General features: G+C 53.5%; 1 protein-coding gene across 1 annotated transcript; it reads right to left on the bottom strand.

Moving 5' to 3' along the window:
* Positions 1-16,270: 16,270 nt before the first annotated feature.
* LOC111256751 (fibrous sheath CABYR-binding protein-like) lies at positions 16,271-18,313 on the bottom strand. The gene is made up of 3 exons (XM_022825254.1): positions 17,638-18,313; positions 16,518-16,713; positions 16,271-16,466 (listed from the first exon to the last, which is right to left on the bottom strand). The coding sequence occupies exons 1-3, from the start codon at positions 18,311-18,313 to the stop codon at positions 16,271-16,273; spliced, it is 1,068 nt and encodes a 355-aa protein (XP_022680989.1).
* Between the last annotated feature and the right edge of the window lie 1,971 nt (positions 18,314-20,284).

Raw genomic sequence — 20,284 nt, 5'->3', positions numbered from 1 at the left:
GATTGGAACAATTATAATTATTGGAAAAGTAGAATGATGGTTCATCTTAAGGCTATGGGCAAAAAGATTTGGAGAATTATGAATGATGGATATGTTATTCTAGATGAGAAGAATAAAACCGAAACCAATGATGAAAATGAGTTACTCAATGATCAAGACATGAATGTGCTTTATGGTGCTCTTGATATTAGTGAATTCAACTGGGTGAAGAATCTCACAACTGCTAATGGAATTTTGAAAAAGCTTATGGAAATTTATGAGGGAACATCCACTGTGAAAGAAGCAAAATTATGTGTATACAAGGGAAAGTTTAGTGAATTTGCTGTAAAGAAAGATGAAGGTGTGTTTGTTATGTTCAACCGGTTGAATGATATTGTGAATGAGCTAAAGGGTCTTGATTTCAATGTTCCGGATGAAGATTTTTCTCACAAGTTTCTTAGGTGCCTCTCGGAGAAATATGAAACAATTGTTACCTTGCTTGTGAGATCAAACTTGAAGACAATGACACCTACACAAGTGCTAGGTGAAGTGTTCACTCATGACATTTTCAAGCAATCACAAAGGGAAGCTCATGGCCTAGCAAATGATGATGGAAATAAAAGTATTGCATTCAAGGCTCAATCATCAAAAGAGAACAACAATGATGAAAATGGCAATGATGATGATTCCGATGAAGAAATGGCTCTTTTTGTTAGAAGGCTCAAAAGAATCATGAAGAATAAGAATTATGATAAGAAAGGCCAATCATCAAAGAAGAATCCATTTGAAGATAAGACGTGCTTTGAATGTGATGAAATTGGTCACATTGCCATGAATTGTCCAAACAAGAAGAAAAACATGAAAGGTGATGACCAGAAAAAGAGGAAGTTTTACAAGAAGAGAAATGGTCAAGCCTACTATGTTGAATGGGATTCCGATGCAAGCTCCGACTCGGATGATGATGATGATGATGAGAAGCCTTCAAAAGGAATTGCCGGCATCGCATCAAGAAAGCTCCATCACTCTTCTCTACGCCCTTTTGTCTTTTGGCAATAGATGACACAAAGGTATCACAAGATGATGAACTTGATAATGAACTTACTGAGGGATAGGGTACACACAGGTCCCCATGGACCAGGATACTGGCCGGGTTGACAAGCAGGCCCCGCCTGACCATAGTGTGCGGGGAAAGGCATAAAGACGCGTGGAGCACAAGCTTGGAGGTCGAGCGAACCAATCCAGCCCAGATATCACGAGATACTTGTTGTAAACCGACTCAGATTGATTTTCTTGTAATAACCGACTAGGATTATATACTACCTGACTGTAACCCTAAGTCGTCAACCTATATAAGGCGACCAGGGGCGGCCCTCGAGGGCATGTTAACCCTTCGCACCTGCAATTAGCAATACAATCCATCAGAACATAGGACATAGGGTATTACTTCCCGGAGACTTGAACCTGTCTAAACCTTGCGTCCCTATATTACCATTCAAGTTCTTGGTCTGCCGATCACTAATCTACAAATCTACCACTTGGGTAACCCCGTGGTGGACTGCCGGTCACTAAATCCGATAGTTGGCGTGCCAGGTAGGGGTGATCGTGAGATCCTTCCCAACGAGCTTGATGGCATCCCGCCCCGAAGTCATCTTCCTTGGGAGCATGAAGGACTTCCTTGCAAATCCGATCCAGCTCCGCTTCAAGAGCATGCTGTTGGACTCCGACTCCATCGCTGACTCGACATCCGTCGCCAGCTCGGCCTCCGTCGAATCCGCATCAGCAACACAAGGTCTCCACCCAAGGATCATCGCACCGATCGTCCAGCAGGTCGGTGACCTTTCTCTCACGGAGAGGGTCCCACACATCCTCGCGACAACCCGCCCACCGGCACCCTCTGATCTAATCGCGGGGCTAGATCGCATCAGCAACACCATCGCTAAGTGCATCAACCTCTCTGAGTTGGCTCTATGCTCTAGGAGGTCGAGCTAGAGCCATTAACAACAACTTTGCTTAAATAAGTCACTCAGATCACATTAAGGCAATAGCCAACCTGCCTTACAGTTTGAAGAGAAATGCACTTACACCGTAATGAGCCTTATTCAAAGGTTCTCTTCTCTCAGTCAAACAATGGCTTGTTTCACCATCCTAATTCACGGGATCTCTGACCACATAGGAAAGGTTACCACTAGAGCATGACTCACATACTGGGTCTCAAGCCCAATTCCCTAGATGCATTGTCTATCACATTTTGTGAAAGACCCTTTGTGAATTGATCTGCCAGATTTTTAGCGGTTTGGATATAATCCAAAGCTATCACTCTGGAGCTTCTCAATTTCCTGACAGATTTAAAATGCCTCTTTACATGGCTAGATGACTTCATGTTGTCCTTTGAACTGTTCACTTTGACAATCACCGTCTGATTATCACAGTTCATTAGGATACCCGGTATTGGTTTTTCAACCACCGGTCAATCCATTAGGAGTTCACGAAGCCACTCAGCCTCTGCAGTGGCAGTTTCTAATGCTGTAAGTTTTGCTTCCATAGTTGACCTGTTAACATGGTCTGCTTGTAACACTTCCAAGAAACAGCTCCACCTCTAATCGTGAACACATCCGCTCGTGGCTTTTATCTCATCAGCATCAGAAGTCCAATTTGAATCACTATAACCCTCTAGTACCCTTGGGTGACTAGTATAGTGAATCCCGAAGTCCGCAGTGCCTTTTACATAGCGCATCACTCTCTCTAGAGCACGCCAGTGATCATCTCCTGGATTTGAAACAAACTGGCTTAGTTTGGTCACAACAAACAAGATGTCAGGCCTCGCAGCGCTAGCCAAGTACATAAGCGAACCAATAATTTGAGAGTATCTCAGCTGATCTCTCATTATCCTTTTGTTTTTCCTTAAAATCACACTAGCATCAAAAGGTGTTGAAATAGGTTTACTGTCACTATAACCAAAGCGACTTAAAACCTTTTCCACATAGTGGGATTGCAAAAGTGTAACCCCACCATCACCTTCTCTTACTAGTTTTATATTAAGGATAACATCAGCCTCTCCCAAATCTTTCATCTCAAAGTTTTGAGACAAAAATTCCTTGACTTCCTTAATCACATTAAGGATTATCCCAAAAATCAGTATGTCATCAACATACAAGCACAATATCACTCCTTCACCTCCACCAAAACAATAATACACACACTTGTCAGCTTCGTTCACAACAAAGCCAGCGAACATAAGAGTTTTACTAAACTTTTCATGCTAATGCTTAGGTGCTTGCTTGAGGCCATACAAAAATTTTAACAACTTACACACCATTCCTTCTTGACTTTTCGCTACAAACCCATCTGGCTGATCCATATAGATCTCCTCTTCCAACTCTCCATTTAGGAAAGCTATCTTAACATCCATTTGATGAATAAGAAGACCATAAGAGGTTGCTAGGGAAAGTAACACTCGAATTGTGGTCAATCGAGCAACAGGTGAATAAGTGTCAAAGAAGTCTTCTCCTTCTTTCTGAATATAGCCCTTAGCCACAAGCTTTGCCTTGTACTTTTCAATAGTACCATCAGGCCTAAGGTTTTTCTTAAACACCCACTTGCATCCTACAGGTTTACACCCATAAGGACGATCAATAACCTCCCAAGTTCCATTAGACATAATAGAATCCATCTCACTCCTGATAGCTTCCTTCCAATAGTCAGCGTCAGGAGAGGAATATGCCTCTTCAATGGTTCTAGGAGTATCATCCACAAGGTAATCAATAAAATCATCACCAAAAGACTTTGCAGTCCTTCATCTCTTGCTCCTTTTAGGAACTTCATTGTCATCCTCCTTTGGATTACTCACAAGATTTTGTTCATTGTGTTCGATCACATCAGTTGGATCATCATTTGTAATAAATTCTTGACTAGTATTGCTATAGTCCTCTCGCATAGGAAAAATATTTTCAAAGAATGTATCATCTCTGGACTCCATAATTGTGCCAACATACTGTCAGCCACTCCATATTTTACTATTAAAAATCTATAACCAATACTGTGAATAGCATAACCAAGAAATACACAATCAACTGTTTTAGGTCCAAGCTTGCGTTTTTTAGGGATTGGCACATTTACTTTGGCCAAACACCCCCCAAGTAAGCAAATATGAAAGATTTAATCTTTTCTTCTCCCATTCCTCGAAGGAGTGATCTCTTTATTCTTTATAGGAACACGATTTAGGACATGACACGCTGTCAATATAGCCTCACCCCACCATTCCTTGGAAAGTCCCGCTGTATCTAACATGGCATTAACCAAATCAGTTAGAGTGCGATTCTTTCTTTCAGCAATCCCATTTGATTGAGGTGAATAGGGAGGCGTCCTCTCATGAATTATGCCATGTTCCTCGCAGAACAAGGTGAACATATTTGAAAAATATTCTCCACCACGATCAGACCTTACACGTTTGATTTTCCTTTCAAGTTGGTTTTCTACTTCAGCTTTATAGATCATAAAATAGTGTAAAGCTTCATCCTTTGACTTCAACAGATAAATACAGCAATATCTAGTATAATCATATATTAAGGTCATGAAATACTTTTTACCACCTTTTGTCAACTCGCCATTCATCTCACATAAATCAGAATGAATTAGTTCAAGTGATGTTAAATCCCTTGCCTCGGCAGCTTTATGAGGCTTGCGAGGTTGTTTTGATTCCACACATACATGACACTTAGAACCTTTGACTAAGGTGAATTTCGAAATTATATTCAAATTTGCTAGCCGTGCCATACAAAGAAAATTAATATGACAGAGTCATGAATGCCAAATATTAGACTCATCAACATTAACCACATTGTTCACAACTCTATTACATTCATCTGACAAAGATAAATGGAACAAGCCTCTGCATTCATAACATTTACCAACAAATGTCCCATACTTAGATAGTACACATTTATTAGATTCAAAAACTAATTTAAAACCATATCTACACAGTAGAAAGCTGGTGACAAGGTTCTCCTTGATGGTGGGGACATGCTGCACGTTCTTCAATCGCAAGGTATTTCCCGAAGTAAGATTCAGATCGACCGTACCAACACCAAGAACACGCGCATATGATCTGTTCCCCATCAACAAGGAGCAAGTCCCCCTGACCTGATAAGATAAAAACAAGGAAATATCAGCACACACATGAATATTAGCCCCAGTATCAATCCACCACTCCGGTGAATGACAAACTGAAAGAACTGTAGGTAATGAATTACCATACTCGGCGTTCCTGCAGTTTCGCCAATAACCATGTTTGCTAACTTGTTGTTGCCTTTCCACTTGCGGTTCTCACACTCACTGGCAAAATGATAAGGTTCATCGCAAACGTAGCAATTATCCTTGTCCTTCTTCTTCTTAAAAGTGGTTGTCTGCTTAGTATTTGCATTGTTATCTTGCTTGTTCTTATTATTATTATTATTATTATTATTATTGTGGAAGCCATTGGGATTATTCTTTTGCACCAGATTGGCACTAAAAGACCCAACAACCCCTTTCCCGCGAGTGTCTTTCGCCCTCGCCTTCTCTTCAACATCCAAAGATCCAATCAAATCAACAACGCTGAACTATTATCTCTTATGTTTCAAAGAAGTAACGAAATCCATCCAAGAGGGTGGCAGTTTAGCAATAATGCCCCCTACCACAAACTGTTCCATAATATACAGCTCACTCCCGTTAGAGACCCCAAACTTTATCTCAAGTGCATCCCACAGTTCCTTTGCAAACGCAACAGGAGATAGACATCCACTAAGTTTTCCGCAAGAACACTAATCACGCATCTCGAAAAAGGTTATTGGCTGCCAAGAAAACTTGCTCATCCTCTGGAGTAAATTATTGTGGCTTCCCCTTTGACATGAATAATGTTCATAGCAGTTAACCAAAGGATCATCCTATCACGCCAACGTTTGTAATTTGAGCCATCAAAAACATTTGGTTTAACAGCAGCAGCAAAACCAGTGACCGTAAGCCTAACACAAATATCAAAGTTTTTGGATTGTTACAAATTTAGGCATTTTATGGTATATTTTAATTCCGAATATTATTAAGTAAATCATGATCATTGTGAGTGACACATGGCATGTGCAAGTGTTTCTGTTTAAAGCACGCTTGAACATAAACAGAAATGAAAAGAAGAACCAGAGAAGGTTCAGAAAGTAGAAGGTTCAGAAAGTACCCAAGGGCGGAACCATTGCCGGCGGCAATGGGCGCGTCATTCCTAGAATTGGACATATCAGACATTGTGCCTGACACGTCGGTTCAGGCTGTTCGATGTAGTCGATCAGAGTTGATGCCATGACGAGTTGATGCAGAGCGGTCCCTTGAATGACCTTCAGGAAGTAGGACGCAGAACGGCCTTCAGGAAGTAGTAGGACGCAGCGAGCAGTCGCGCAGAAGGTGCGCTCCCCAAAAACTTGATCGCTCGCCTACTCGTGCAAGTGTCGCGGCAGGACGAAGTTTCGGAGGCCTGCTCTCGCAAGCTATGTGAAGGTAGCAGCTAGCAGTAACAAAAGGAAGAGGAATTGGTTTTGTGTAGCAGTATTAAGCAGAGGACAAGCACCTTTCTTATAGGCGCGGGAGAGAGGAGGTTCAACGAATCTGGACCATGTTCCGGGTCAGGTAATTGATAGCCATTAATAGTATAAGTTACCAGTAATCTCCATAGTCATTGTTGTCAGCATTTAATCCATGTTAGTTACTAGTCATCAACTCGTGATTAAAAACGGCAAAACCCATCACTGCGGCAAGCTATGTGAAGGTAGCAGCTAGCAGTAACAAAAGGAAGAGGAATTGGTTTTGTGTAGCAGTATTAAGCAGAGGACAAGCACCTTTCTTATAGGCGCGGGAGAGAGGAGGTTCAACGAATCTGGACCATGTTCCGGGTCAGGTAATTGATAGCCATTAATAGTATAAGTTACCAGTAATCTCCATAGTCATTGTTGTCAGCATTTAATCCATGTTAGTTACTAGTCATCAACTCGTGATTAAAAACGGCAAAACCCATCACTGCGGCACGGCTCGGTGAGCAAGCGAGCACGCGCATGTGGCACCCTCTCTCTTCGCAGGGTCCACCAATTTAAGTTGGTTAAGATACTCCTTAACTACCCATTTGGGATTAACCATTTTAACCACCTAGCACCTTGAGATTGTTGAATTAATTGGGCCTAGCCCAAATATTCCAACAGGATATAGACTACAGGCTTTAGACATTGTGTTTGTTCTTTCTTAACTACCACCAGCTTCAGGTAACTAATTTTTTAAGTAGCTATAACTAATTGTTTTTTCTTTTATCACTTTACACTATCTTTGTTGATTTGGCCAGAAATTCTTCTGCATTGAGATAGAATAGTTTCTTGAAAAGATTATGTGTGGAAGAAAATTATCGATTGACATACCAGTTCCTCAATGTTGTTCTTCTATAATCAATATTACACAATAATGGATTGATTTAGGAGGATTTTAGACTGTTTCTTTTTAAGAGAACCATCCTGGCAGTGAGGTAGAATAGTTCTGAAAGCTAATTTCGTCTTTGTTACTTTATTTTAGATGCGCATGGCTTAGGGTGATCTAGAAACAATATATGAGCACAGGTGATGTTCTTTGTGACGTAATTTTGTCATTTTTTATTTTATATCAAACCAAAAGGATTGGATAATCATTCTTGCCAAACAGGATAACCTACAGTGGAGGTATAGGTCTGCTTTTCTGTTAGGACTTAAATTAGTATAATCATTCTTTCAAGATTTGAGAATTTCACTTATGTTGATCGATCAGCAAGTTCCTGGTACCTTTTGTGCATGTCATGATGCTTCTTCGGTTAACTCCCTTTATGGATTTTACTTGGGTGGTTATCATTGCAGTTATCCTAGGTGGTTGATTGCATAAGGTCACTTGAGATGACACCATTTCTTGATAGGCAACATTAGGCCCCGTTTGGATCCCTTCATTTTGATGGAATTGGAATCTACTTAATGAAGTAGGCTAATTTATATTGGAATGTGGCATTCCACAACTTTCCAAAGTTTAGATATAAGCCTATCTTAAATTCATGAGGTGGGAGATGGAAATTGATTCTATAGATTATAGTTATTAGAATGGAATTCAATTCTTATAGCACGCTCTTGGACTCGCTTATCTATAGTAGAAGTGTAGCATATAAGTATCTCTCCCATATCACCAACTATAATATACAACTATATTCCACATACAATTATATTAGCTTAATTAATTTGTGTCTAAATTATGATTATTAGAATGGAATTCAATTCCAATGATCCAAACGGGACCTTAGGGAATTTCTAATTAGAGTTCAGTTAGAAAAACCATTAGGCTTGTTAGTCCGGATTTGCAAAATATCTACAGGGTTCAGACTTCAGAAGCACTGATCATTGTTTCGCTTGTAGTTATGACTTGAATTTTGCAACGGAGCGCTCCTTTTTACGGAAGTTTGGTTTACAGGTGTTGGGGGGAAATATTAACGATCTCCTAAATACCGCTTAAAAGAACAAACACAAAGGCCCAGGTCCACCCAGCATAATCAAAACCCCGCCTCGCCCGACCGCGGTCCCGGGGTCGGGAGCATCCGACCTCCCGCCACTAGGCTCCGCCTCGCCCGATCGCGGTCCCGGGGTCGGGAGCGTCCGACCCCCCGCCGCGAGGCTCCGCCTCGTCCGACCGCGACCCCAGGGTCGGGGGCGCCCGACCCCTCGCTACAAGATTCCGCCTCGTCCGACCCCGAGCACAGGGGTCGGACTCGCTGGGCCCCCCCGGACGGACGTCCCCCTCGGGTGCGGACCGGATGGACAAGGTAGCGATCCCGTGGGTCCCCCTTGTCGGCCTCATCATAAATGCGCCGCAGCCTGGCAGGAAGAAAGATGACCGCGCTCCTCACGCAAGCCGGTGCAAGTACCCATGCACGACCACACTGTACAAGCTACAGTGCTGGCGGCTCCCTTCCATTCACCGCAGGTACTCATGGCCTGCGCCGACCGGAGAAGAGGGAGACTCGCCCATCCTCGGGCCCCGCGCGCCCTCGGGTCCTGCGCGCCCAGCAGCGGGGATGTGACGCCCTCTCTCCAGAAGCCATCATCAGGACGGTGGCATCCGCCGTCCTCCCCAACGGACACCAAAGTGGCGACGAAACGCCTTCATCATAACCCGACGCCTACGAACACCGAAGGGGCTATCTGTAGGGCGCGACGACAGTTGGCACACGGCCGCCCCCCTCCTCCAGCATGCACGCCGGCGCTCGTCAGGGGCCGGCAAAGGCGCCGGGCATCTAGGAACTTGTTCCTCCCTTCTTGCCGTATTCTTACCGTACTACGTTTACACTCTTACTGTCCTCCTTGCCCGGTCCTAGCTGTAACTCCGGCCGCCCCCCTTACGATATAAAAGGGGGCACCAAGGGCCAGAGAAAGGGATCGGCTTCTTCTCCCACAAGCCACAGCACACTACTACGCTCCCAGAGAGCACAAGCACAGAGAGACTTGGGACCAGTCCCTCTCTCGTCGATCTGTAACCCCTACTACAGAACCCCGCGTGGGCAATACGAGCATCCTTGATACTGGATGTAGGGCTTCCCTTGCCCGAACCAGTCTAAACCCGTGTCTTCCACATCACCATCTGAAGCCTTACGCGCATAAAAGAAATTTACTAGTCTAAGTCTTGATCCGCCAGTCTTGACAACGACAGTTGGCGCGCCAGGTAGGGGACCTTTGCGCGTACATTTCCAGCCTCAGATGGCCAATTACGATAGCAGCTTCGCTCCGGGCTCCCTGATCCGTTTCGGGAGCCTAGACTTCCTCGCCACCGGGGAAGGGATCGAGCTGATCCCTATCCTCGTCTTGCCCGCTCGTCCTGCTGCCCTCGGCCCCGCCGCCAGGACAGCGGCGAGCGGCCGGTCGCATACCAGAAGGCCCTCACCACGAGGACGGCCCTTTGGGCTACGCAATGCCACGGGGGCTTATGGACACCTCCTAGCGCGGTCCATGACCGCGTCACCCGCGAGCAACGAGCTCGCAGGCGCGGTGAGGACGATCTCCGACACTGGCTCCAGCAGCGGGAGCCCCCACCCCTCGCGTGAGTGTCTCATGGCCGACGCGCACTTCGAGGGGTCCAACAGCAACGGCACCGAGGGGAGACAAAGAACTCCCCCTCGCGCGCCGCGGCCATGACCGGAGCCTTACCAAGGGCACCGGTCATGCTCTCAGCAGCCGGAGGCGCGCGCAGACGCCCGCCAAGAAGTCGAGCATCCCCACCACGAGGGCGGAGCACGACAACGGGCGCGCGACGTCCAGCAGTGCATTTGCGCGGACGAAGAGCGTCCACAGCTCTTCGCCCGCGCCAGCCAAAACGTCGCAGCCGTGGCGGTTTTGCTCCGGCAACTCCCCGAACTGGCGACGCCCGAGGAGCGACCGGCACGCCAAGAGATGCGCAACCTGCTCGAATGCACCGCCGTCCAGCAGGCGGAAAGTTCCGCATCCCGGCGACGTGGGCAGAACGCCAGCAGGGCGACGCTCGACGCGCCCCCGGAAAGGCGGGGGGAGTCTATCCATCAACCCCCTCCTAGGGCAAATCAGGCCGCGTCCGCCCGACGGACGCCACCACCCGCGGGAGGCGAGGCTCGATCCGTCCACCAGCGCGTCGGCCCCATCCGCGACGCCCGCGACACCCTGAACGTGCGGAGGCGCTCCCGCGTGGACAGGGAGGACGGGGTAGATCGAGGCTACCACGTCCACCGTGGCGGGTGCTACGACAGCGGGGAAGACCGCAACCCGAGCCCCGTCCCGGCTGGGCCCCGGGCCTTCTCTGCGCGCATCCTGAACGCGCCTTTTCTGCCGCGCTTCAGGCAACCCACAAATATAGCCAAATACTCATGGGAGACAAATCCTGGGGTATGGCTCAACGATTACCGGCTTGCATGTCAAACCGGCGGGGCGGATGATGACCTGTTTATCATCCGCAACCTACCCCTCTTGCTAGCCGACTCAACGCGAGCTTGGCTGGAACATATCCCTTCGGGACGAGTTCGCAGCTGGAACGACCTGAAGGAGGTTTTCATAGGGAACTTCCAAGGCACGTACACGCGCCCCGGCAATTCCTGGGACCTTCAGAGTTGTCGCCAGGGGGCGGACGAGTCCCTCCGGGATTATATCCGGCGCTTCTCCAGGAAGCGCACCGAGCTCTCCAACATCGCGGACACCGACGTCATAGGGGCCTTCCTAGCGGGAACCTCCTGCCGGCCCCTCGTCCAAGAGCTGGAGTGCCGAGGCCCGCGAACCACGGAGGAGCTCCTCAACATCGCCACCAGCTACGCCTCGGGCGAAGAGGCTGTTGGAGCGATCTTCGACCGCTCCAAGGGCAAGGTGAAGCGGGAGGAGGATGCTGACGAAGGCACCTCCAACCGCCAGCAGAAGAAGAAGGGCAAACAGCGACGCGAGGCCCCCCTCGTGGCCGCCGTCGAGCGCAAGCGAGGGCAGCAGCCCCCCGAGGGCACTCCCGGCTTCTTCGACAAACTGCTCGAGGGACCGTGCCCGAACCACGAGTTCCCCGCGAAGCATGCCTACAAAGATTGCAACCTCATGAAGAGGTACTTCGTGGGCAATCCGGTGAAAGACAACCGGAAGCGGAGGCCCGATGAGGAAAAGAAGGACGACGAAGAGAAGGAAGACGGCTTTCCCAAGGTGGACGACTGCTTCATGATCTTTGGCGGCTCCGCGGCGTACGACACCAAGCGCCAGCAGAAGCTGGAGCGCCGGGAGGTCTACGCGGCCGAGCTAGCGACTCCGGCCTTCCTGGACTGGTCGGGACCGGCCATCACCTTCGACCGGTCCGACCACCCTGGATGCGTCCGGCATCCGGGACGCTACCCTCTCGTCGTCGACCCCATCGTCGGTACGACGCGCCTCACCAAGGTGCTCATGGATGGGGGCAGCGGCCTCAACATCCTCTACGCCGAGACCCTCGACGCTATGGGGATCGACCATTCCCGCATCTGTCCCAGCAAGGCGCCTTTCCATGGCGTCGTGCCAGGGAAGCAGGCAATGCCTCTCGGGGAAATCGACTTGCCCGTTACTTTCAGGACCCCTTCCAACTACAGGAAGGAGGTCCTCACCTTCGAGGTGGTAGGGTTCCGCGGAACCTACCACGCCATCTTGGGACGGCCATGCTATGCAAAGTTCATGGCTATCCCCAACTACACCTACCTCAAGCTCAAGCTGCCGGGGCCCAACGGGGTCATCACCGTCGGTACAACCTTTCAGAAGGCGTATGAGTGCGACGTAGAGTGCTGCGAGTACGCCGCGGCCATCACCGTCACGAGCGACTTGGCGGTCCAGCTCGCGGAGGCCACCGAAGGCCGGCCCGACTCCAAGCAGCCGAACACCTCCTTCGAGCCCACCGAAGGCATCAAGGAGGTCCCCCTCGATCCCAGCTATTCCAACGGAGGAGTCGTGCGGATCAGCGCGGCCTTGTCCCCCAAATAGGAAAGCGCGCTCATCGACTTCCTCCGCGCGAACAGCGACGTCTTCGCGTGGAAGCCCTCGGACATGCCTGGCATTCCGAGAGAAGTCGCCGAGCACTCCTTGAACATCAAGGCCGGCTCCAAGCCAGTGAAGCAAGGATTGCGCCGTTTCGACGAGGAAAGGCGCAAGGCCATCGGCGAAGAGCTCCAGAAGCTTCTGACGGCCGGGTTCATCAAGGAAGTGCACCACCCCGAGTGGCTGGCTAATCCTGTCCTTGTACCAAAAAAGAACGGGAAATGGAGGATGTGTGTCGATTATACCGGTCTCAACAAAGCATGTCCAAAGGACCTGTTCCCTTTGCCACGCATAGATCAAATAGTCGACTCAACCGCCGGGTGCGAAACCCTCAGCTTCCTCGACGCATATTCCGGCTACCATCAGATCGCGATGAAAGAGACCGACCAACTCGCCACCTCCTTCATCACCCTCTTTGGCCCCTACTGCTACGTCAAGATGCCTTTCGGCCTCAAAAACGCGGGGGCTACTTTCCAGCGATGCATGCTAAAGTGCTTCGGGGACCTCATCGGGCGGACCGTTGAGGCTTACGTTGATGACATCGTAGTCAAATCCAAGAGGGGCGATCAGCTCGTCCTCGACCTTGAACTAGCCTTCGAAAGGCTGAGGGATAAGTGTATTAAGCTCAATCCCGAAAAATGTGTGTTCGGAGTCCCAAGGGGCATGCTATTAAGCTTCATCGTCTCCGTACGCGGCATCGAAGCGAACCCGGAGAAGATAGCGGCCATCAGCGACATGGGGCCAATCCGGAATATAAAGGGAGTCCAGCGCATCACGGGATGCTTGGCGGCTCTAAGCCACTTCATCTCGCGTCTCGGTGAGCGAGGGCTTCCTCTCTATCGACTCCTGAAAAAGACTGACCGCTTCGAATGGACCAGCGAGGCCCAGGAGGCACTTGACCGACTCAAGGACCTCCTGACGAAGGCCCCGGTCCTAGTCCCACCTACCGATGGCGAGCCCCTCCTGCTCTACATCGCGGCGACCACCCAGGTGGTTAGCGCGGCCCTGGTGGCGGAGCGAGAAGAGGAGGGACACGCTCTCAACGTACAACGCCTGGTGTATTTCATCAGCGAGGTCTTGTCCGAGTCCAAGACACGTTACCCATAGATCCAGAAGCTCATCTACGCCATCCTTATCACGAAGAGGAAGCTGCGCCACTACTTCACCTCCCACCCGGTAACGGTTGTTTCGTCATTCCCACTAGGCGAAGTAATCCGGAACCAGAACACCACGGGGAGGATCGCGAATTGGGCGCTTGAGCTCATGGACCAGGGTATCACCTACGCCCCCCGCACCGCCATCAAGTCCCAGGTACTCGCCGACTTCGTGGCAGAGTGGACGGAGATTCAAACGCCATCGGCGTCGGAGAAGCAGGAGTACTGGACAATGTACTTCGACGGGTCACTGATGAGGGCTCGCGCCGGAGCGGGTCTCGTCTTCGTCTCGCCTCTGGGCGTGCGCATCAGGTACATGATCCGCCTCCACTTTCCTGCATCCAATAATGTCGCCGAGTACGAAGCCCTCCTCAACGGGCTCCGCATCGCCATCGAGCTGGGCATCCGTCGGCTGGACATCCGGGGCGACTCCTAGCTAGTCGTCGAACAAGTCATGAAGGAGTGGAGCTGCCATGACCCCAAGATGGCAGCCTACTGCAACAAGGTCCGTAAGCTCGAAGACAAGTTCGATGGGCTAGAGCTCAACCACGTCGCAAGGTGCTTCAACGAAGCCGCCGACGAGCTGGCAAAGGCGGCATCCGGCCGAATGCCCGTCCCCGACGGCGTCTTCGTTAGCGACCAGTTGAAGCCTTCAATCCGTTACCCAGAACTGGCAAGGGTCAGCGAAGCACCCCCGGCCCTGGGGTCGGGCCCCGACTCAGGGGGGGGGGTCGGCAGCACGCCACCTATCCCAGGCCCGAGCGCTAGTCCCGAGGGGATCGACACCGCTTTGCCCAACTCGGCCTCGGGAGCCGACCCGTCCGACCCCATGGTCATGGAAATCACGGCAGACCCCATGGTGGGGGCTGACTCCCCGACCGACTGGAGAGCACCATACCTCAACTACCTCATCCGCGACACGCTCCCGGCAGACAAGACGGAGGCCCGTAGGATCGCGCACCGCACCAAATCCTTCGTCATCATCGACCAGGAGCTCTACAAGAGAAGCCACGCTGGGATCCTCCAGCGCTGCATCCCGATCGAACAGGGAAAGACGCTGATCCAGGATATCCACGCCGGAGCCTGCGGTCACCACGCCGCGCCAAGGACCCTCGTTGGCAACGCCTTCCGACAAGGTTTCTACTGGCCGACCGCGGTCGCTGACGCTACCCAGGTAGTCCGCACCTGTGAGGATTGCCAGTTCTTTGCGCGCCAAACTCACCTGCCCGCGCAGGCGCTACAGACCATCCCCATCACGTGGCCGTTCGCGGTCTGGGGGCTGGATCTCGTCGGACCCTTCAAGAAGGCGCCCGGGGGCTTCACCCACCTACTTGTCGCCGTCGACAAGTTCTCCAAATGGATCGAGGCAAAACCGGTGGCGCAAATCAGGTCCGAGCAGGCGGTACAGTTCTTCACCGACATCATCCACCGCTTCGAGATCCCAAATTCCATCATCACCGACAACGGCACGCAGTTCACCGGGAAGAGATTCCTCCAGTTCTGCGACGACCACCACATCCGATTGGACTGGGCTGCCGTGGCACACCCCTGCACGGACGGGCAAGTCGAGCGAGCCAACGGCATGATACTCCAGGGGCTCAAGCCATAGATCTTTGACCGCCTTAAAAAGTTTGGCGGACGGTGGGTTGCTGAGCTCCCCGCAGTCCTTTGGAGCCTAAGGACGACCCCCAGCCGGGCGACGCACTTCACCCCGTTCTTCATGATTTACGGGTCCGAGGCCATTTTGCCCACCGATCTAGAGTACGGATCACCGAGGGTCAAGGCATACGACGAACAAGGAAACCAGGCATCACTCGAGGACGCACAAGATCAACTCGATGAGGCACGAGACGTAGCCCTACTGCACTCGGCTAAGTATCAGTAGGCCCTACGGCGTTACCACAGCCGTAAGGTGCAAGGCCGAGCCTTCAACATCGGCGACTTGGTGCTCCGCCTCGTCCAGGACAACAGAGGTCGGCACAAGTTAACTCCCCCGTGGGAAGGCCCTTTCATCGTCGCGCAAGTACTACGGCCAGGCACCTACAAGCTGGTGACTCCCGACGGGCAGATCTTCAACAACGCCTGGAACATAGAACAGCTAAGGCGCTTTTACCCATAGCTCTTATTTCCAAGTTCTGCACAAACTTGTCTGCAATTTCGATAATTTTTTCTTTTGCGGAAAAAGAAACCCCAAGCCGTCTCGGTTCAGGCTTTTTCCGTCAAGCTCAGGGGTATCCGACCCTGGCCTCGTTCCAGGGCCGCATACCCCTCGGGGGCTATCAGGGGCTCCGTCCCCAGCCACTTGGCACCATCTAAAAGAAATGTTTTTTCTTTCAAACCGAGCCTCCCTTTCTCGACTTTTGGACACAAAAATAGAAGAATGCGCGAACGGTGCTCAGGCAAGATTGATCGGACTGCGAAAAAACCTACGCCCCAGCGGCTACGGCACCTTCGCTCATCAAAGCTTACTGACACACCCGACAACGTATTCTAAACTTTCAAGCCCAAAGGAACAGTAAAGGGGATCGGAAACTGTCGCACGGCAAAGTTATAAAAAGGCCCGTATGGCCATCACGAAACAAGTTCAAAAATGACATAGTTACAATTTGGGCGCAAGCCCAGTACAGCTAACTTGTCGGGGGGGTCTGCAGGAGGGAAGGCCTCATCCTCCAGGAGCTTCGCGAGGGCCTCAGCCAGGGTGAACACCGCCGCGTCGATCTCGTCCAGCTCGGCCTCGGAGTAACCGGCGGCGTACCCTCCGCTCATCCTAGCAAAGTTGATGCCAGAATAGTGGGAGCCGAAGACCCCGAAGGCTCACCGCACGCCGGTGTGAAGCGCATCCACAGCGATCTCGCTACCCCGGCGGTGCACCCCGAGGACATGAGCCGGCAGAGAGCTTGACCCCTCCTCCGGAACCACGCCAAAGCCGTCGCAGACGACGCGGACCGCATCCCGCAGGGCGCCGTGCTCACTGCGCTTCGCGTCGAGCAAGCTCTTCAGCTTGGCGAGTTCGCCTGCAGGAATCATCCAGAAAATCCCACCAAGTCAAGAACAAACCACAACACCACGGGAACGCGGGAACGGAAAGGAGTCTCACCGTCAGCCCAGGCCTTCAGCTCGCGCTCCCGGTCGGCTCCTTGAGACACGGCGGTCTGGAGTCCCTGCACTTGCGAGCGGAGGTGACCGGCCTCCGCGCCAAGGTCAGCCGCTACCTTCTCGGCCTCCTCCTTCTTGGCCTTCTCGGCGTCCCGGTCCTGCAAAGCCTGGTGCCGCTCGCGCCGGATGCGCTCGACGGTCTTCTGGAGGGCTTCAGGCTCCCCCCTCAGCCGTGCAAGCTCCTCAGCGTCACGGCGGGCCCTCTCAGCGGCAGCCTGGAACTCCTCGTGGTCAAGACGGGCCTTGTCGATGATGGCTTGGAGCTTGGCCTCCGATCGCCGCGCCTCCTCCAGCGCCGCCCCCTCACGCCTTTGCAGGTCGCCGATGACCCCCTGGGCAGCAGCGACCTGCATAGACAGCTCCCTGGTGCGCTCCCTCTCCGTGTTGAAGCGCTCCCAGAGCCCCCGCTCCAGTCGGAGGAAATCAGATTTCCCCCGACTGCACTCTTGGAGGGCCTGCAAAGCAATGTGCCATCAGGGATAAAGCAATGGGAGATGATAATCACCAATAGGAAAAGCAACATACCTGGTTACCGGGGAGAACGGTGTTGTCCAGAACCCCCAACACCGAGGACAGAGCCGCGTGGGCGTGGGCGAGGCCACCCTGCACCGCCTGCCACTTGTGCCACTCCGCGGCGTCGTCCATGGTGAAGAGGTGTCTAGGCGGGTCCTCACGGGATGCCCAGCGAAGGACGGACCCTCTCCACGCCCTGGGAATGGGGGGAGCCGAGGCCGAGGTGGGAGCCGATCCTGACGCTACCGTCGAGGTCGGCACCATCACACCGGAAGCCGCCGGGTTCACCGACGGCCCCGGCACCTGCACACTCGTCGCCACCGAGGCCGCCGCAGGGTCGCCCAATGGCGGCGCTGCCTCCGACGCAAGCGGCAAGATAGGTATCCCCGCGGCTACCTCGCCCTCCGCCGCAACCACCAGGGGAGGCTCCTCCACTCCTGCCGGAGTCCCCCCAGCGGGCCCCTCTGCCTCTGCCGCCGGAGCCACTTCCACGGGGATGATCGGGGCGGAGGTCCCCGCCACCGTCGCTGTTGCCTCCTCCGCCGCAGTCTCAGGGGCAGGCGGCCCTTCCGCCGCCGATCCCGCCACGGCTGCGGGGGCATCCGTCCCACCTCCCATCGCCGTCGTCCCCTTCGCCTCGTCGGCGTCAAGATCAATCACCTCCCCGGTCTGAGGACCCGGGGGGATGATGCCCTGCGCCGTAGGGGCGACCGGGGGAACCGAAGATGGAATAGGGTCCGCTCCCCCTCCCGCGGCCAGCGCCGCCGCCGCTCCGCTAGCCGCCATCACCGGGACCACCCCCGCGGAGGGGTCTGCGGCCTCACCAAGGACCCCACCGCTCGCCGTGGGTGGGACCACGGTCCACCCCCCGGAGGAGGATGATGCTCGCAATGCCTTCTTAGGCGCCAGCTGCAGGACGAGGCCACGAGGAGCGGCGCTGCACATCAACGAGCAAATGTCAGCAGGAACGAACGCGAGAAGGGGAGAGGAACAAGACGCAAGGAAGGCCAACTTACGTTCCTGAAGCGCAAGGACGGCGCGCGCGCTTCGCCTCGGAGCCCGACGCCAACCCCGGGGCATCCGGCAGCGGCTGCTTGTCGCCGCTTCGCTGCCCTCCAGTCTCGGGCGCGACGGTGGAGGCGGTCTCCGCGGACCCCCGGGGAACGCCCTGGGTGGACTCCTGGGGGGTGCCCCGTGCCGGCTCCAGAGCAGCGGCGGGGGCAGGCTCCGAAGACCCCCGAGGGGCGCTCCGCGCCGGCTCCAGGAAGGAGCCCCGTGTCGACCCCTGGGGGGCACCCCTCGCCGACCCCTGGGGAGCGTCCCGCGCTGGCTCCTGGGAGACGCCCCGCACCGGCCCCTGGTGGGCGTCCCGCATCAACTCCTGGGGGGTGCTCCGTGTCGACCCCTGGGGCGCAGCCCCAGGGCCTTGCGTAGCCAAGGCCCGGGCGGACGCCTCCTCCGCTTCACCCCCCGCGGCCGTCCGCGAGCGCACCTCCCGGATTACAAGTGCGCCCGATCGAAGGGAGGAAATTAGCTCCTCCTCTTCATCATCTTCCTCATCTTCATCCTCTTCATCATCATCGTCGTCGTCGTCATCGTCGTCTGACATGACCGGCCCCCTCCGCCGCCGTTGGAACTCCTTGGCGGCCTTCTTCCTCTTCTTCGCCGTCTCCTTGTCCTTACGGCGCTTGTGCGCCTCGGCAAGGAGACGATTGCGCGTCCGCCGTTCAGCGTCCTCCAGCACCGGCGGGAGTGAGTCCACGACCCGGGTCAGCACGCCCTACGAACGCAAAATGGCCCCACGTCAGAATGACAATCGCAAGACGCAAAGAAAGAAGGTTTTCACCCCAACCCCTTACCAGGTCTATGAAGCCCGCGTCCGGGCGCATCGGCGGGTGCCCGGGAATCGGGTACTCGGCGTCCTTGTCCTCCAGCGCCTCCCGAATCCATTGCCGGATCTCGGAAGCGTCAAGCACACCCGCCGCCAAGGCGGTGCCCTCGGTCGGCGCGTCGGGAGTCATGGCGGCAAGCGGGCGGACCCGGAGCATCAGCGGCGCCACTCACCGGGCATGGTACGCTCCAATGACCCTGGCGCCGCTAAGCCTGCTCCTCTTCAGCCGCTCGATGGCCTGCAGTAGGTCGGAGATCCATTTCTTCTCCTTATCCACCGGCCCGTACGCCCACACCTCCGGCGCCACGTCGATGGTGCGGCCGGTGAACCCCGGCAGGGGGGAGTCCGAGTAGTTCTTCACATAGAACCACTAGTTGTGCCACCCCTTGTGGGACGCCGAGGTCTTCATCGCCATATACTCCTTGGAGCGAGTATGGCAGAGGTGGATCCCGGCGCACCCAATCGGCACCGGAGGCGACCGCTGCTGGCTCCCCCTCTTCTCCGTCTTCTGGTACAAACTCACTGTGAAAAAGTACTTCCACAGCGAGAAGTTGAGCTCGATGCCCAGGAACCCCTCGCACAGTGCGACGAACGCCGCAATATGCTGGATCCCATTGGGATTAAGGTGCTGGAGCTCGAGCCCGTAGTAGTGGAGGAGCCCCCGGAAGAAGCGGCTCGGGGGAGAAGCGAACCCCCGCTCATGGAAGTGAGCGAAGGAGACGACGTAGCCGGGGGGAGGCGTCGACACTTGCTCCGTCACCGGTAGTTCCCACTCGCCTGCCGCCATCCTCTCACAGAGGAGCCTTTCCGCACTAGGCCCTCGGCGCGCGAGGAGTTGAAATGGGAGATCCCCCAAGAACCCATCGCCGGAGGAGGAGGAAGCTCGACGGAGGTGGGAAGAAAGGGCGCGGCTTGGAGCGGAGGAAGGCGAAGCGGACGCAGGTAAGCTAAGCGCGAGGCTGAAGGACGAAAGGGCTCAAATGCAGAAGGCGGGCGGAACCAGCGAGGCGGACTTCCGTTTTTAT

This window comes from Setaria italica, chromosome III (genome assembly GCF_000263155.2).
Source record: "Setaria italica strain Yugu1 chromosome III, Setaria_italica_v2.0, whole genome shotgun sequence".
NCBI lineage: Eukaryota > Viridiplantae > Streptophyta > Magnoliopsida > Poales > Poaceae > Setaria > Setaria italica.
This window is presented reverse-complemented; position numbering and strand designations above follow the sequence as displayed.